The following is a 17,486-nucleotide window of genomic DNA, read 5'->3' as shown; positions in this document are numbered from 1 at the left end:
GGGGGGGGGGGGGGGGGGGGGGGGGGGGGGGGGGGAACCAGAAAATAGGTGCTTTTTTATATAGCTTTACTGTTGTTCTTATCCTGTTCTCGTAACAGGTGGCCTCTCAGTATCTGCTTCCCTGAGATTACTGAAAGAGAATTTGCTGTTAACATAAAAGCAGCTACAGACGCCAGTGGGCATGTGATGTGGAAAGGACTGGCGCTGCATTCCCGCTGTGTGACACGCGTGGTCCCTCCACAGCGCCCATCAGATGGCAGCACAGCCCGAGCAGCGAGCAGCTCCAGCTCTGGGGACCGGCCTACAGCCTGCACTATCAACACTACCAGAGCACCTCTGCCAACAGCAGGTGCGTTTCACCTAGGAGCTTTCTTTAAGCAGTAGTATTGTAGCTCTGAGTGCCCATGGGAATGTTTTGTACACAACTGATTAGTCCCAGCACAGAGAAAAGTGAGAAACACTGAAGCAGGAACACACATAACTATAGGCACTTTTAGTGCAATGACACAGAACTGCTTTAAACCTTTAATGTAGTTTCTAGACATGTTTACTTACCACTTGATACAGATATATCTACATATAAAAAATAGTGCATACACATCCCTTGTCAGCATAGGCTGCATTTACTCACTGTTTGCAGCTGCTGAAGCCTCAAGTTGTGCAATCCGGGTTTTCCTTTGCTGTGAGCAGAACAACATTGCCTAGTCTTAAACTCAGACCTTGGCCTGAAACTCGTGTGGAGTAACTGAGCAGATTTGTCCAAGTTCCCAGACATACCAGCCTTCCTAGCAGTAAGCTTGACACTCAGAAAATCTTCACACAGATGCCTGAATAAGTGTTCTAATTACTCTGCTAAAAGAACTTGTTATTCTGCAGCCCTAATGGCTAGTACTGGTCTGCTGTCTCCTGAGACATTATCGCAGGTTTTTGCCAGCCAGGACAACAGTTCAACTTACCAGTAACATGAAAGAAAAAAAGGTCTGTGTTTTGATTTCGAAAAAGCAGTTCCATCCCCACTGAGATGCTGAGAGTTTGGTCCTGCTAAACTTACTTGAAAAAACATCCACCGTTTGTAATAGTTATCCTGCTGAGATGGTCTCCTTCAATCTATACCAAAACATTTCAAAACTCTGATAGCACGATCTGCCCCACTTCTCCAAGGACTTTTGCTACAGACACCAGATCACCTCATATCACCTCCCCTCATGCTTCACCTGGCTTTGGGTCACTTGTGAGCTGAAGTGACCCGGATAAAGCACTAAAGGGCTGAGAATCTCTGCCTTTAGGCACCTAATTGTCTTTGCAGTTACGGAGGAGCCTGCCCTGAAGTGGTGAGAGCAGTCAGGCATCCACACCAACAGTCACAGCCCAAAGAGAGGAAAAAAGCTTTTCTCTTCATGGCAGGAAAGGAGTGCACAGCAGTTACCCAGACTCTTGTTTTACTCCTCACTTGTACAGAGAATTCAGATGTTTCAGAATGCTCTGCTGGAAATTAATCCAACCTCTGCAGTATACAGCTGGGACTGTCTGAGCTGTCCTATATAGCTATTTCTATATGGTCTTTGTAGCTGGCACCAAGGGAGAGCCTTGGCCAAAAAGCATCAGGTGTTTCGTATCTCCCCTCATCAGTTGTCCCACATAACCTCCAAGACAGTTTTTGTGGTTTTCTCCTCCAACTTTAAATGCCTGGAATACAGTGGTCTGTGGTAGCCCAGCAGCCTGATGTTTTTAAAACTCCAGGGCTGAGAGAAGGTGCACATGCATGAGTCAGGTGGCTGCACACTTTGGGACATGGCATTGCACTGGACCCGGCACCAGGAAACTAAATTTGGTGCCATGCTCATCTGTATTGTCTGAAGTGGACACTAGAGTGAAGACCTCTGCCAGCTGCATCTGGGATTCCTCTAGGAGATTATTTGTTGCTCGTTCTTGCAGGGGATGCTGTGTGCTTGGGCACAAACCAGCTCATATGGGTAAGCAGGACCTGTGCCAGCTTTACCTGTGATAGAGTTAATTTTCCTCCCAGTAGCTGGGATGGGGCTGTGTTTTGGATTTGTGCTGGAAACAGTGTTGGTAACACAGGGATGTTTTAGCTGTTGCTGAGCAGTGCTCACACAGAGCCAAGGCTTTTCTGCTCCTCACCCCCACCACCAGCAGGGAGGCCGGGGGTGCACAAGGAGCTGGGAGGGGACACAGCCAGGACAGCTGACCCCAACTGACCCAGGGATATCCCAGACCATCTGGTGTCAGCTCAGCATAGAGAAGGGGGGACGTTTGGAGTGATGACGTTTGTCTTCCCAAGTCACTGTTACACGTGATGGAGTCCTGGAGATGGCTGAGCTCCTGCCTGCCCATGGGAAGCGCAGAATGCATTTCTTGTTTTGCTTTGCTCATGTGCACGGCTTTTGCTTTACCTGTTAAACTGTCTTTATCTCAACCACAAATTTTCTCACTTTTACCCTTCTGATTCTTTCTCCCATCCCACCAGGGGGGAATGAGAGGGTGGCTGTGGGGTGCTTAGTTGCTGGCTGGGGTTAAACCACAACAGACTGCAAATGACCACGCAGAGCAGCTGGTGCAGCTCAGCTTAGCTCCAGAGTCTGGAACTGAACCACCCTTGTTGTGATCTATTCATGTGAAGAGAGACTTCTCCACACTGGTGGCAGCTCAGCTGGGAGGGCCCAATGTACCACAGCCAGGTGTAGAGGAATAGTAACAAGACATGTTACCAACTACCTCTAGCAATGAAAGTGCTGAGGAGTCACTACAGAACTAAACCTGGAGAAAAAGAAGAAATACTTGGTGCTAACGGAGACACATAAAGAAACGTCAAGCTCTTACCCGTACAAAGCTAGCTGGAAACCAGCCTTCGCTGTCCAGAATCCTCCCCCACCACCACTCCTTGTTGGTGGCATCCATTACTTCAATGACATCTCCGGCCTTGAATCCCAGCTCTTGGTCATCCATCGTGACATGGTCCCAGAGTGCTTCTGCATACACCACGCTGCCATCACTGATGAGCTGTGGACAGAGCAAGTCAAGCTGTCAGCTCCCTCCAAGGACGCAGTGCAGCCTGACGATGTGGCTGCAGCTGAGCCAAACGAGTGTTGATAACTGTTTACTCCCCATGAGCAATGTGAAAAGGACTTGGTGCTAGTCTGGAAGTTGCTTCGACTGATCTTGCTTTCAATAGAGTTTACACAGAATCACTTGGACACAGTACATTTACTACTGTAACCAACATAAATCTGATGCTCTGGAATTTCTTATTGATGATTTTTGCCTCAGCCAGCAAACAAGGCTCAGTGGTGCATTGTTGGTGGAGGATGCTCTTGTGCTGCCAGTGCAGCCCTGCTTTGGAAAGCCGTGAAATAAAACCTTGAGCACCAATGCTTAGAGACATACTTCAGAACAGAAAGCATTCTGAGGCCTCAGAGAGAGCCTTAAGTTTTTAATGTGGTTAAACTTTGCACTTAAGCTGCTTAAAGTAAGTCCCCCGGAGAGTTTAAGTAATTATACTGAGGGACAGTGGTTATTTACATGTCCCACAGAGGGCCTACTCTAGGAAAAAAAGGACCCCCAACAATTAAAAAACCAAAACAAACAAAAAACCCCAACCAACCCACATGGCTAGAGGCTGTGAGGGGCCTCTTGACCACAGTGATGATTGTGTCTATAGGTGCCTGATGCCATTCTCAACCATTCACACCTTAGCTATGGTGCAGCTAAGCAACACTTGGGACCTGTTGCAGTGGTGTATTTGTAAGCTGGTCCTGCTGGGTACAGCAACAGGAGTCCTGCCTGATGCCCAGAGGCTTGTCATGTCAGAGTCTCCTTTGAATTTCAACTGCCCAGTACACACACAGACTTCTTAGAGCCTGAGCATGACTGAGACTGACTAAACACCAAGGATTTCCCCAAGAAGGCAGAATAGTCTACTGGAGTCCTGCTAAAGAGGACTTACTCAGCCATTCTGGAGTGGCAGTTAAGCCCTATTTTTCTCCAGGAAAATGGTACAATGATGAATTTTGGGAAGACAAGAAGAAAGAGCAGTCTATAAGGCACAAGGGAGAAGAGAAAACTGGTACAAAACCCACTGTCTATGGTACATCTCACAACACTGCAGTGGTAACACCACAACCACATAATACAAGTGTCACCCATGTTGGGCACCTTAAGATTGCTTGGTCACATGGTTATCTACTGCTCAGGGTTACTGGTTTTGTCTCTCTCCAACGAAGAAAGATGCATGTTGTAAAAGAATGTCAGGATAATTGTGCATAGAGTAAATCGGGAGAGAGTTAACGAGGCATTTTGAAAGAAAATTCAAATACAGTCTGCCTTTGGATAGCAAATGCCCCTTCACTAACCAGAAACAGCTCATTGCAGTGCTTTCATTCTAACAAAAATAACAGGGTGATGGGGAAGGAAAGGATGAGAGGTTCCCACTTATCTACGCAGTCAGTGTGTTGGCACTCCCCACAGTGCCTTTTCTCAGGGCTGGGTGCCTCCTTACTGCAGGTTTCTGCTCTTCACAGAGGCGAGCAGTCCCTGCGGTGAGGCCCAGCAAGCTGGGAACATAAGGGACATGCTGCTGTCATACAGCTGGGCAGTGGCATGACGGGAAAACGATCCAAGGGTCTTAAACAGCATCTCGCTAGTCTAAGCTCCTATAGCAAGGACAGGTTTTGATCCCAAGGCAGGTCTCAGAAGATGAAACATCAAGAGTGATGAATGCACCATGCAGCAGAGGCAGCTACACCCAGCCAAAAGGCAGGTATTCATCCAGATGAGCTGTGGAGGGAAAGGATATTTGGGCTTGACATTTAAGGCATACAGCTGTTAGAGCTATGTGTGATGCAGTGGAGTGATGCTATGTGTATCTCAGTGGAGGTAGGGGATGGAGAGACACGTGACAGCAAAGATGCAAGGGTTATTGATGTGTTAGAAACCATTGAAGCACCTGAGAATGGTCACGTAGGAATTTGGACCTCTGCCCTGAAAAAAGGTCGCGGGATCAACAGCCCAGCTGAAGTGCATCTACACCAATGCATGCAGCAAGGGCAACAAGCAGGAGGAGCTGGAAGCCACTGTGCAGCGGGAAAACTATGATATAGTTGCCATCATGGGAACATAGTGAGATGACTTGCACAACTGGAGTACTGCAATGGATGGATATAAACTCTTCAGAAAGGATATGCAAGGAAGGAGAGGCAGTGGGGTAGTGCTGTATGTCAGGGAGTGTTTTGACTGTAGAGCTTGATAATGGTGATGGTAATGTTGAGTGTTTATGGATGAGAATCAGGGGGAAGGCCAACAAGGCAGACATCATGGTGGGACTGTTACAGACCACCCAACCAGGATGAAGAGGCAGATGAAATATTCTGTAAGCAGCTGGGAGAAGTCTCACAATTGCTAGCCCTTGTTCTTGTGGGGGACTTCAAATTATCAGGCGTGCGCTCAAAATACAATACAGTGGAGAGGAAGCAGTCCAGGAGGTTCCTGCAGTCTGCGGAAGAGAACTTCCTGACACAGCTGGTGAGGGAGCCAACTAGGGAAGGCAGCCTGCTGGAGCTGTTGTTTGCAAAGAAGAAGGACTTGTGGGTGATGTGATGGTTGGAGGCCATCTTGAGCATAGAGATCACGCAATGATAGAGTTTTCAGTTCTTGGAGAAGTAAGGAGGGGTGTGAGCAGAACTGCCACCTTGGACTGCCGGAGGGCAGACTTTGGCCTGTTTAGGAGCCTGGTTGACAGAGTCCCTTGGGAGGCAGTTCTGAAGGGCAAAGGAGTCCAGGAAAGCTGGACATTCTTCAAGAAAGAAATATTAAAGGTGCAGGAACAGGCCGTCCCCATGTGCCAAAAGATGAACCGGCAGGGAAGACGACCAGCTTGGCTGAACAGAGAGCTTTGGCTGGAACTCAGGAAAAGAGAGTCTATGACCTTTGGAAGAAGGGGCAGGCAACTCAGGAGGACTACAAAGATGTTGTGAGTTTATGCAGGAAGAAAACTGGAAGGGCCAAAGCCCAGCTAAAATTTAACCTGGTTACTGCTGTAAAAGACAAGGAAGAATGTTTCTGTAAATACGCTAGCCACAAAAGGAGGGCTAAGGAGAATCTCCATCCTTTGTTGGATGTGGGGGAAATGTTGACAAAGGATGAGGACAAGGCTGAGATACTTAATGCCTTCCTTGCCTCAGTCTTTAATAGTAAGACCAGTACTCTCTGGGTACCCATCCCCTTGAGCTGGAAGACAGGGATGGAAAGTAGAACAAAGCCCCCTAATCTGAGGTGGTTAGTGACCTGCTACACCACTTAGACACACAAAAGTCTATGGGGCTGGATGGGTTCCCCCCAAGGGTACCAAGGGAGCTGGTGGAAGTGATCACCAAGGCACTTTCCATCATTTATCATCAGTCCTGGCTAACCGAGGAGGTCCCAGTTGGCTGGAGGTTAGTCAATGTGACACCCATCTATGAGAAGGGTGGGAAGGAGGATCTGGGGAACTACAGGCCTGTCAGTCTGACCTTGGTGTCCGGGAAGGTTATGGAGAGATCATGAGTGCCATCACACAGCACATACAGGACAACCATGTGACCAGGCCAGTCACCATGAGTTTATGAAGGGCAGGTCCTGCTTGAGTAACCTGATGTCCTTCTGTGACAAGGTGATCCGCTTAGTGGAATAGGGAAAGTCTATGGGTGTTGTCTACATAGACTTTAGTAAAGCCATTGATACTGTTTCCCACAGAATTCTCCTAGAGAAACTGGCAGCTCATGACTTGGATAGGTAATAAACTGGCTGGATGGCTGGGCCCAAAGAGCTGTGGAGAATGGAGTTAAATCCAGCTGATGGCTGGTCACAAGTGGTGTTCCCCAGGGCTCAGTACTGGGGCTAGTTTCATTCAGTATCTTTATCAATGATCTGGACGAGGGGATCGAGTGCACCCTCATTAAGTTTGCAGATGACACCCAGTTGGGTGGGAGTGTTGATCTGCTCAAGGGTAGGGAGGCTCTGCAGAGGGATCTGGACAGGCTGGAGCAATGGGCTGAGGCCAACTGTGTGAGGTCCAACAAGGCTCAGTGCTGGGTCCTGCACTTGGGTGACAACAACCCCCTGCAACGCTACAGGCCTGGGGATGAGTGGCTGGAAAGGTGCCTGGTGGAAAAGGACCCAGGGGTGTTGGTCAACAGCCACCTGAATAAGAGCTGGCAGTGTGCCCAGGTGGCCAAGGGGCCAATGGCATCCTGGCTTGTATCAGAAATAGCGTGGCCAGCAGGGACAGGGAAGGGATTGTCCCCCCATACTCGGCACTGGTGAGGCTGCACCTTGAATACTGTGTTCAGTTTTTGGCCCCTCACTACAGGAAAGACACTGAGGTGCTGGAGCGTGTCTAGAGAAGGGCAACAAAGCTGGTGCAGGGTCTGGAGCAGAGGTCTTATGAGGAGCGGCTGAGGGAACTGGGGGGGTTTAGTCTGGAGAAAAGGAGGCTCAGGGGAGACCTTATTGCTCTCTACAACTACCTGAAAGGAGGCTGTAGCGAGGGGGGTGTTGGTCCCTTCTCCCAGGTAACAAGCAATAGGATGAGATGAAACAAGTTGCACCATGGGAGGTTTAGATGGATATTAGGAAAAATGTCTTCACCAAAAGGGTTGTCAAGCATTGGAACAGGCTGCCCAGGGGAGTGGTGGAGTCACCATCCCTGGAGGTATTTAAAGACGTGTAGGTGTGGTGCTTAGGGACATGGTTGAGTGGTGGACTTGGCAGTGTTAATGGTTGGACTTGATGATCTTAAAGGTCCTTTCCATCCTAAATAATCCTATGATTCTATGCTTTTTATGCATAGTTCACTTAACAGGCATATTGCATATACTTTGCCAAGCTTGAAGCATACCCAGCATTATGAATAAACCCTTTATTCATATTTTTGAAACACCTGCAAGTCTTGTCAGGCTTCTAGAAAGTTGGAGATTTTAGCTTTCTAACATAAAGTAGTTCTGAATAGAGTAGGGAAGAGAGTGGATGTAAAAGTGTGTATTTTTCCAAAATCCTCTATCAGACTGCAGTTAGAGAAACAGCTGGGCTGTGGATAGCAGCAGATGTTAGCTACTCTCAGAAAAGAGCTTTGCTGCCGCTTGAGCAATCCGCCTGTGCACAGCCCACCCATTTGCTTTAGCAGTCTGACTTCAGTGACGACTGACAGTGTGGACCACAAGCTGAGCCCAGCTCCTCCCTTCTGCAGGAAGAGAAGAGCAATAACAGGGTGACGGTGTGGCTGGAGCCGAGCCTCTGGCTACCCCTATAGAGAGGAGCCGATTAAACACACCGACCTCAGACAGAGTGCTGGGGCTGGGCAGTCACTTAGGTAAGCCCTCCCAGCAGGTCACACCGGAGGTGCTGCCATACCACGCCGAGTTACGTATCCCTGTGGGTAAGGGATGGCTGTTGCTCAGGAAACGGGCATACGCTAATAAATCTTAGAGAAGAGTGACATTCAACATACAAATTGTGACCAGCACATAAAGAACATGGCTTTTTCTGGTATAAAACACCTTTGCTGTCTGCTTAAATATGCCACTCTGAATCAGTGCTCTGAGTATGATATGTGGTAGCTGGCATGCACGCCATGACCGTGACTAGAGACTAAATGGACTTTCCTCTGTAGCATTTTGATGATCACACAAGCAGAGCACTGATGATGTGAAGGCATTAATACCTTATAGGACCAAGCTGTCAGATCTCCGTATCTTAATGAGAAGACAAGAAACCAAGCGTGACCCAGCGTTAACAGCATGTTAAGTTGATACACCCAGCTCACAAGAGACAGAGTTACAGAGTTCTTCTTGGAGTCACTGAGAGTCATGGGGCTGCCTAGTGAATCCTCAGCTGGTACTTTAATCCATCCACTAATATTAATATGTTAAATTTTTTTAATTCAGCCATATTGTGAATATGATTTGCCAAATATAGAAAGTCACAACTGACTGATCATCAGCCTGGCCAGGTAGGCAGACATACTACTACCAGTTTTGTGCATGGAAATAACTCAAAATCCACCTGAAATACAAGCTAGGATTTGATTAACTGACACCAAACACCGTGTTTATAGAAAGGAATGATCAATACAGAGTAAAGCAAGAAATAAAGAGTAAAAAAAAAAATATTATATATGATTTGGATTATCTCAGTTAATTTAGTACAGCAGCAGTCGGAACACCTCCGTGACTGCAGGCTGACAGGCTCTGCCTGGTCTCCTCCCTGCACCCCCTCAGCCTCTGCTCGCACACTGGCAGTGGGCAGGAGGAGCCGACACAAGCGCTGGGAAGAGTTTAATGATCACCATGCTCAGTGCTGTACCTTATACTCTTTTTTTTTTCAATTCTCTTCAGTCCAATCCCTAGGCTGATACAGAAATATCAAATCTACCCAGTCTAACAGTCCCTTTCCCAGAGCAAACACTAAATGTAGCTCTGAGCCAGGACTGACATTTCCATGGCACAGAAGCACCTGTGGTACTGCATGTCACTGCAGCAAGCAGAGCTGTTACTGGGGAAAAGAAGGGCTAGGACTCTCACTCACTACCCCAAGAAGGATAAAACATACCAGCAGCTAAAAAGGTTTTCTGCAAAATGTGTTAGAGCATGGCACAATCAAACCAGCTACATTATGAGAAATGCTTATCTTCCAGAAAAGCACATACTAAAGGGAATGCTCACCATTTCCAAGCATAGCAGCTCCTCGGCTCAAAAGGCTCACCTTACCACAGGTTTTGATCTTTGCAATTAAAGCAAGGTTTGAAAAACAACTATTAATTTCCATATGAAACAACATTTATGAGCTGACTTTGTAGTATCAAGGACAACTCAGTACATGTCCTTGAAGAGCCCCAAACCAGTCTCTAGAAGAGAGAGTGCAAACCCAGCCACTCTACAGCTGCTCTAGCTACTACTGCAGCTGACAGCAGTGAAAACAAAAAATTGGCTATTTATCTTTGTTTATAACAACATTTAAGTTTGTAGACAGCAGTGTTTGCAACCCAAAGGCAGTACTAACACTGATGCTTTGAAACAGAAAATCAACTGCAGCTCTAATATTGCATTGACGTTTCTGTGGAGCTGCAACTGCTTTCCCTACTGCCCATGCAGCCACAGCCTTGCTGCCCATTTATAAACATGGCAGATGCTAAGGGAGGGCGGCGATAACGCGGTGCTTGTGCAGGTTACTTAACATATCACGGAAAGATGGAGGGGGGAGGATTGCTGCATTGCTCCTCCAAGCAATGTCTATGCGAAAGAGGAGACACAGCCAGGGCCATTGCCCCAAATTAAGTCCATTATATGTGGGTAAACAGATCTGGCATGCCAAGGCCCATGTCTTTGGGCTTGTTTGCATTCCAGCCACTCAGTCCCTGTTTGTCTCTGGCTGGACACCTTGACAGAATTGCCTTGTATGTCCTGGTCTTGTTCTGACAGGAGCTCCAAGCAATATTAACAGAGATAAAAGATCTCAGCAACTTACAGAGGGAAGGATCAAACTGCCTTTAGGAAATACTTATCTTTGAGCTACTCAGTTCTATTTGAATAAAATTTGAATAGATTTATCTTGATAATGCCAAGTCCACTGGATCATATAGAGCTAAAAAATGAACCCAGGAGCATCAGAAGATACTGGGAATAGGGCAGCTCAGGGAGAAGGTGCCAATAAAATGGAATTTTCTTTTCAGCTTTCTGATGCTAAAACAGACATCCTCCATGAAGCCACACCTGAACCCAAGCCCTTCCTGGTGAACTCAAATGGTTGCTGTGAAGCCTGAGTTCGTTGCTCAGAACTAGCGCATTACAGACTGAAGCTGAACTGGGTCAGCGCATCAAACATTTAAACCCTGCAGCAGTCCTGACCCCAGAGGCAAAGCCCCACCCCCAGCTCCAGCTCCTTTACCCATCACTTTGCTTCCAGAGCTTCTCTTCTGCCTTCTCTCACACAAAGCGCAGCAGAGGAGTAAAAGAAAAATTTTATTTTCACTCTTGCCCCAAATTAGTGCTTCATTTACACAAATACTTATTTTTTCTGAACACTGGTAGAAGCAAGCTAGTCTCTCCCTTGGACTGAGACCATGGGATAGTTTTCAAATCCTCCTGACAGCTTGATCTGGCCTCCTCTCAAAACTTTTAGCTTCACTGTTTAATGATGGACAACAAAAATGAAATTTATCTCATAGAGCTTCTGTCATCTGAACAGCAGGGATTTAGTCTGAACGAGTTATCTTGGTTGTGTTTACCAGCATCTCCACTTTGTGGAGAGAGACAGCACCCCAGGGAAGGGTTCATCTCAGGCATCTATCCTACAATGAGGAATCAACCAAGCCCCTGGGGGTCCTGTTTCCCTTCACTGCCAGGGAGGAATTTGGGCTAGCTAAGACTTGCTGCCTGGCTGCAGAGTGCCAGAACCACCAACACAACTCCACAGCCACGGCAAACACTTCATCGCCCCTTACCGTTCCTCTGTCTGCACGTTTCAGGTTAACCAGACACGTGTCCCGGATGGGCAGTGGGTTGCAGTCATCACTTCAGAAGCACAGACCTGCAGACCATGCCCCAGCCAAGCCATGCCCTCGGTATTTGTTGTCATTTTTCCTACTGTGTCAGCTGCATATTTTTTCAGCACAGATTTTAGAGTACTGCTTAAGGATAGTGAAGGACTCTCAGGCATTTACCAAACACTGCAGATCTCCATTCAAAATATTTTAATTTGACAGTGATTCTCCTTAACAATTCTGAGATGTCAGTCAACCAAGATCTTAATCCAGTTAAGTGTGCTACACTGATACTCTATAGTGCTGCTTTTTTAATCAGTGCCTGTACTCAGACTCCTCATGTGACATTAGTACAGCTGCCTCCATTTACCAAACATTCAAAATTTGTCATCACATTTATTTGGTAAGAATTATTTTCCATAAAACCATTCTGACTGGCATTAATTGCATTATTCCCTTTTATTTATATCATCTGAGTCCTGATTCCCCCTCAGAAGTGGTTTAAACAGATGGGAAGAGGAGGAGGGTCCCCCCGCAGCAGGCAAGGAGAAGCTTTAAGAGCTCCCTTCAGCGAGTGCTACAGGAGGAGGGAAGCAACCCTTGCAGAAAGCGGAGGCAGAGCTGGGCTCCATCTTATTTCAGACCGTGTGTGAAGAGTACAATGTGAGAAAGCATGCCAGCTGCATGTCCATCTGAGTCCAGTTAAATGATTTTTTCAAACTCCAGAGTGATGCATTAAGTTCTCAATTCCTCACCTAAGATATGGGACCTGATTAAAACAAATTAACTGAAATTGCCTTAGACCATTTTACTTTTGGCTGAAATAGGCCAGGAAAGTTCTTGAAAGAGTGGGGATAGTGACCTGTAGCGGAGGAGGACACCTACTGATCTCAATCCTGTCAGTGCCCTCAGGATCCCAACCATCACTCTCCCATGACCTGTATAGCAAGGGACTCTGCTAACATCCTTAAGCTCTGGCACAAGGAAACAACAGGAGCAAAGCCCTTCTCAAATCTGTTAGATAGTACTCTGCAAAAGGTTGCCTTTGTATCACATTTTACAGTTAAATGTTGCAGCTGCTGGTAGTGCTTACAGTAAGTAAAGCTGTAAAATAGCTCACTTGCATGCTAGTTTCCAGAGGATACTTATTTAAAATCACATCTATAAGACATTTATTTTCTGGTATAAGTCAAATACATTTTCACTCTTTCTAAACAATCAGATACAATGCTGAGTGACAAGGTGACAAAATGGCAAATGAAATTCTATGATGACAAATGTAACACAAGCAATATCTAACACGAGTGACTGACCAAACAAGCTACTCCTCAGGAATGTCTTTGCAGAGTTAAGAAAACATCGGCCTGCTCCATCCGGGTCAGGGAGTCTGAATGTCAGGAATGACTCAGAAAGAAAGAAGGAAGAGGACAATTGGATAAGGCACAAAGAGCAGCACAAATCGAAAGTGGGAAGAGTTTCTAGGCCTGTACAAGCTAAACAGACCTTGAAGCCACAATAGAGAAAGGTGGATGGAGGGTGACCACGAGATGAAGGCTTACAAAATGGTTATTCATAATGCAAGGTCAATGGGTGCCCTCGTGAAATCACCAGGCAAGAAGTTTAGTACAAAAGCAGTACATTTTCCCTGTGGTGCATAATTAAGCTGTGCCACAGGATGTCACAGAGCCAAACATGTAGATGATTTAAAAAGAGATTAAGCAAATGTATGTCTTTCAAAGCCATTTAAACACATCATATCAGGATACAGCCCATCAAGGATCTTAAATGCATCTGGGAAGGCGCAAAAGGGAAAGAGCCAGGGCATACTTGCAGCTATTCCTGAGCAGCTACCCCAGGTCACAGATAAAAGCGTTACTGGCTGGCCCTATAGAGATGGTCTTAGGTTATTAGGGTAGTAAAAAACACAAAGGAAAATGTTGCCTATTCATATTACCAACAAATAGTTCTTGAAAATGGTGAGCCCTGAAAATGTTAACTTGACAGGGACAGATATGTTTCCTGAGTTACAGCAACACTCTCGTTCTGGTGGAAAATGATCAATTGCCAGCACAATGATTACAAGGATGTTATGACATCCTCTGGGGTAGGCTGTCATCCTCCTGGCTGGGACTCCTCAGGCAGAGTAAGTGTAGCACTTCCACAGGGCTTCAACACAACAGATTCCACACACTTTATCCTACCCACGCAACACTCGCCAGGAGCATGGAGGAGGGTCAGCCCACACACCTGGAGTATCCATTCATCCCTGCCACATGGATATCTGACTCGTGGTCTTTTTTTTCAAAAAAAAGAGAGAATGAAAGTGTACCCAGGAAAACCTGTCTGTTCAGACATTGTCTGGGAGGCTTTCAGGGAGGAAGAGTCCCTGCACAGAGGTTACAGGAGCAGGTATGAGCCACATCCTCACTCAAAATGTTCAGAAAGGCCTTTACAATTAAGAGCTCAAAGGACCTCCAAACCTCCTCAAGCACTCAGAGAACTTAAGTAATTCCAAAGCTCTAAATCACCTTAAACCCATCTAAGGCCCTAAAGTGTTTTAAGCATTTTAAACCCATCTAAAGCCTTAAAGTAGCTTAAGGAGCTTGAAATACTCTAATGCTTAAAAGTGGTTTGTATCTTTAACTTTTGGCTAACCCACTCCTCATACCTCTCCCAATTTTGTCGCATTCATCACTCTAGGTTAAGGTAGGATCCAAGTGCCATAGTCCCATTTGCCCCAAACAGCCCAGATCTCTGATAGAATCACTCTTTTTAACCCCTATTCCATCTATTCTAGGGTGCTCTGGGGAGTGCTGAGCCCCTCTCTCCTGGCTCAGCACAGACCCACACCCGACAGCTCTGACGGCAGCAGCTGGAGGTGGGTGCACACAACTACTCCAGGATTTGTAACAGGGGTTATTGGGCTGGTGCTGTAGCAGCACCTGGAAATCAGCCAGACACTATTCTCCTATTTTCTCTGCTTTCAGACTAGAAAGGAGTGAGGCCTTGGGTTGAACTCTCAGGTTTGAACAAGACTTTGACCTAGGGCTCACACATCTACAAAGTTTCTAGTTTCTGGTTCCAGTTTGGCATCAGATGAAAACTGTGTCAGACTGACTGACTCCCCGTCATACCTCACCAACAATTTTGAAGAATACTGCAGAATATGAAGCATATCTGGTTAATGCAATTTTTACATTTTCTGATGCTCTGATTTTAACTGTACAGTCTGTGAATGGAAATGTGTCTGTTTAGTTGTCCTCACATTTAAGAGTGAGTGCTGTTGCATCTTCCTTACACTACTGTTTCTCTGGCACCCAAATGAAACTATTTTCTTCAGAAAATTTTACTCAATGTTACATTAACACATTTTTCTGTCACTGATGCTACAAACATGCCCCATTCCCCTCTTGCTGTTGCCTACAGCATTACCCTTCCTCTGTGCATGCCCACCAGCACATCCCCTTGGAACGCTTCCCACCATCCTTCTCCCTCTATGCAGGACCCTCCCATGACTTAATTTTGAGATATTTTTTTTTTTTTGCTTCCTCTTTCACCATTATTTTTTTGGAGAAGTGAGGAATATACCATACTGATTCCCCAGGACAACGTATCCAAAACAGTTCAGCTGCAGCTCATCCAACACTTGGATTTATTGAGGATAAACGTTACATCCTGGCTCTCTGTAGAAGAAAAGGTAAGAGAACCATGCAGTTCCCAGAGCTCTCTGTTGCTATTCCCTTCCCCGCAAAAATACAGCAAGTTACAGAATCAGTTATCGCTTGAAAGCAAATTAATCTAAATTTGTTTTACAAATAAGGTTAAAGAAAGCATTTTAAAGCAGATACAAACTGCATTGCTAGCAAACCACTCTGAATCATCAAAAGGTCAGCATCTCTTTGGGCAGTAAGCCAGAAACACAGTGCGTGGCTTTCCTTTTCATGTGTATACATGATTTCATTTTAATGGAACCCACTGCAAAGAACACGCTGAAATGGTTTTTATTGCTCCTATCTCCTGTGAAAACATCTCCCTTAGATTAACAGCACTGTGCCAAAGTCTGTACAACACTGGTAGGTGCTGGAGGACGTGCTGGGTGAACAGATACTGTTTAGCAATTTCCATGACCTGGCTCTCAAAGATGGTCTCCTTGCCTAAATAAAAAGCCATGCAGAGTTTACTATCTGTTTCTTTTCTTCATCTTCTCCTGAGAAAGAAACCTTGCATGTTTTTGGTGACCAAAAACTTATGATTTTCACCTCCATCCCACCCCCTGCCACCTTTCTGGTGATCTCTCTCCCAGTGCACACACTGGTTTAGATCCTTTCTTCACTGAACTAAGAATCACTGTCTGTCCTTTTCTTTGAAAATAGGACAGAAGAAAATCTGAATATCAACAGAACAAAAAAACAAAAAACCTTGATAATGTCTCACTGTCAGGCAAAGGAGAATGCCTAGCCTTTGGTTTTGGTTAGTATCTGTAAATATAAAAATGAGTAATTTCTACTAACCTTTCATATTTCATAACCTTTCAACGTCACTAACCTTTTCATATTGCATGTGGTCTGTGCTAGGTAAAGAAGACTGATTCAAGAAGCAGCAGGTTCCTGGGATCTTCTGAGACGCTGTACTATTATGCCTTTGAATATATCTATTTTATTAATTTGTCTCAAGTTCACACCATCTGGATGAAGAAACCTAATGGCCTAAACAAAGCTAAAGCCTCAAACCAGAATCACATTCCTGATTCCAAGACCACCTTGAAAGCAAGCCCTCTAACTACAGGAGACTGAAGTACCTGCTGTTTCTCCTGCAGAACATGGCTTCTTTAGTCCAAACAGGAAAAGATAAACATATCTCCTGTTCCTCACAGGTTCTCATTTTAGTTGCCTTGACTCCCTGAACAACCCTCCCATAGTGGCCACGGGTTTTCAGTATGACAAAGTAGTTTTGCAAAAGCAGCTCAATGCAGAGCACATTCTGGTAAACCAGGCAGCAATGGGATACTGCAGTCCCTGGCCCTCCTCTCTTGGCATCCTGAGCAAGTCTTCTCACTCCATAATTAGATAGTGCTTAGTATAACAAGTCCTGACTCCTGGGTGCTACAGGTGTGAATTGAGATACTAAAAATACTAAGTGATGACTCCTTAGCAGCCTATCTTTTCTTAATCTCCTGCTGGAACTATTTCATTTGCTGAGGTGAGGAAAGCTGTCTTAGGCTGCTGCTGAGAGATCCTGGTGTAGCTCTTTAGATTCACATCTGATGCCTACGTACAATGTTTATATTTCCAGACAAAATTTGCCACAACTCTGCAGACACTCAGCATGCCAAGACTGGACAGGATCATGATTCAAGACAACTGCAAGCAGTCAAACCCAGCTCTACTACACTGTTCTGAGCCACGTTACCACAAAGACTACAGACACTGGACCTATAAATAGCATTCATGACCTGCCCCTGCACAGTGGTCACTACAAACCAGCACAGCTTAGTAGAAGACAACATACTAATTCCATTCTTGTGTTGATATCCTAAACGCATGCAACACCAAACAAGCACAAAATTTTTAAGCGTGAATGCTATGGTGGTTTGCTCCATGTCCCGTGCCACCTTGGCTTTGCCCAAGTGCCTGCTCTGGATGGGAGCTGCTGCAGGAAGGGAGGTGGGTGTGAAGGCAGCCTCTCTTCCCCCAGCTGGCGGAGGCTCTACCTTGCTCTGCCACCAAGGGACAGCAGAGATTCAGGTGCCCTATGTGAAACTGGTGCTGTCTGGAGGGAAAAGCATGCTGGAAGGGACTGCACTGGGGTCTCCCTCCTTGGAGGGAGAAGGGGAAGACATGGACCTCAATGCTGCAGCAGGACACATGGAACCAGAGCCCTGCACCAGGCACTTGTTCCAGAGGGGCAGATCAGCTGGTCAGCTATAAGGGAGAGCAAACTCTCAAATTTATCTCTC

The 17,486-nt window shown here is 46.0% G+C and overlaps 1 protein-coding gene across 1 annotated transcript in view; it reads right to left on the bottom strand.

Moving 5' to 3' along the window:
* Positions 1-17,486, bottom strand: part of ARHGEF4 (Rho guanine nucleotide exchange factor 4) — a 182,664-nt gene that overhangs the window by 8,908 nt on the left and 156,270 nt on the right. The window contains exon 6 of the mRNA XM_026855016.1: positions 2,836-3,021. Coding sequence (XP_026710817.1) covers positions 2,836-3,021 — 186 coding nt within the window. The remainder of the gene's footprint in view (positions 1-2,835; positions 3,022-17,486) is intronic.

This window comes from Athene cunicularia (genome assembly GCF_003259725.1).
Source record: "Athene cunicularia isolate RWA chromosome 9 unlocalized genomic scaffold, athCun1 chr9_part1, whole genome shotgun sequence".
NCBI lineage: Eukaryota > Metazoa > Chordata > Aves > Strigiformes > Strigidae > Athene > Athene cunicularia.
Note: the sequence above shows the minus strand (reverse complement) of the source record. Positions and strands in the feature narration are given on the sequence as shown.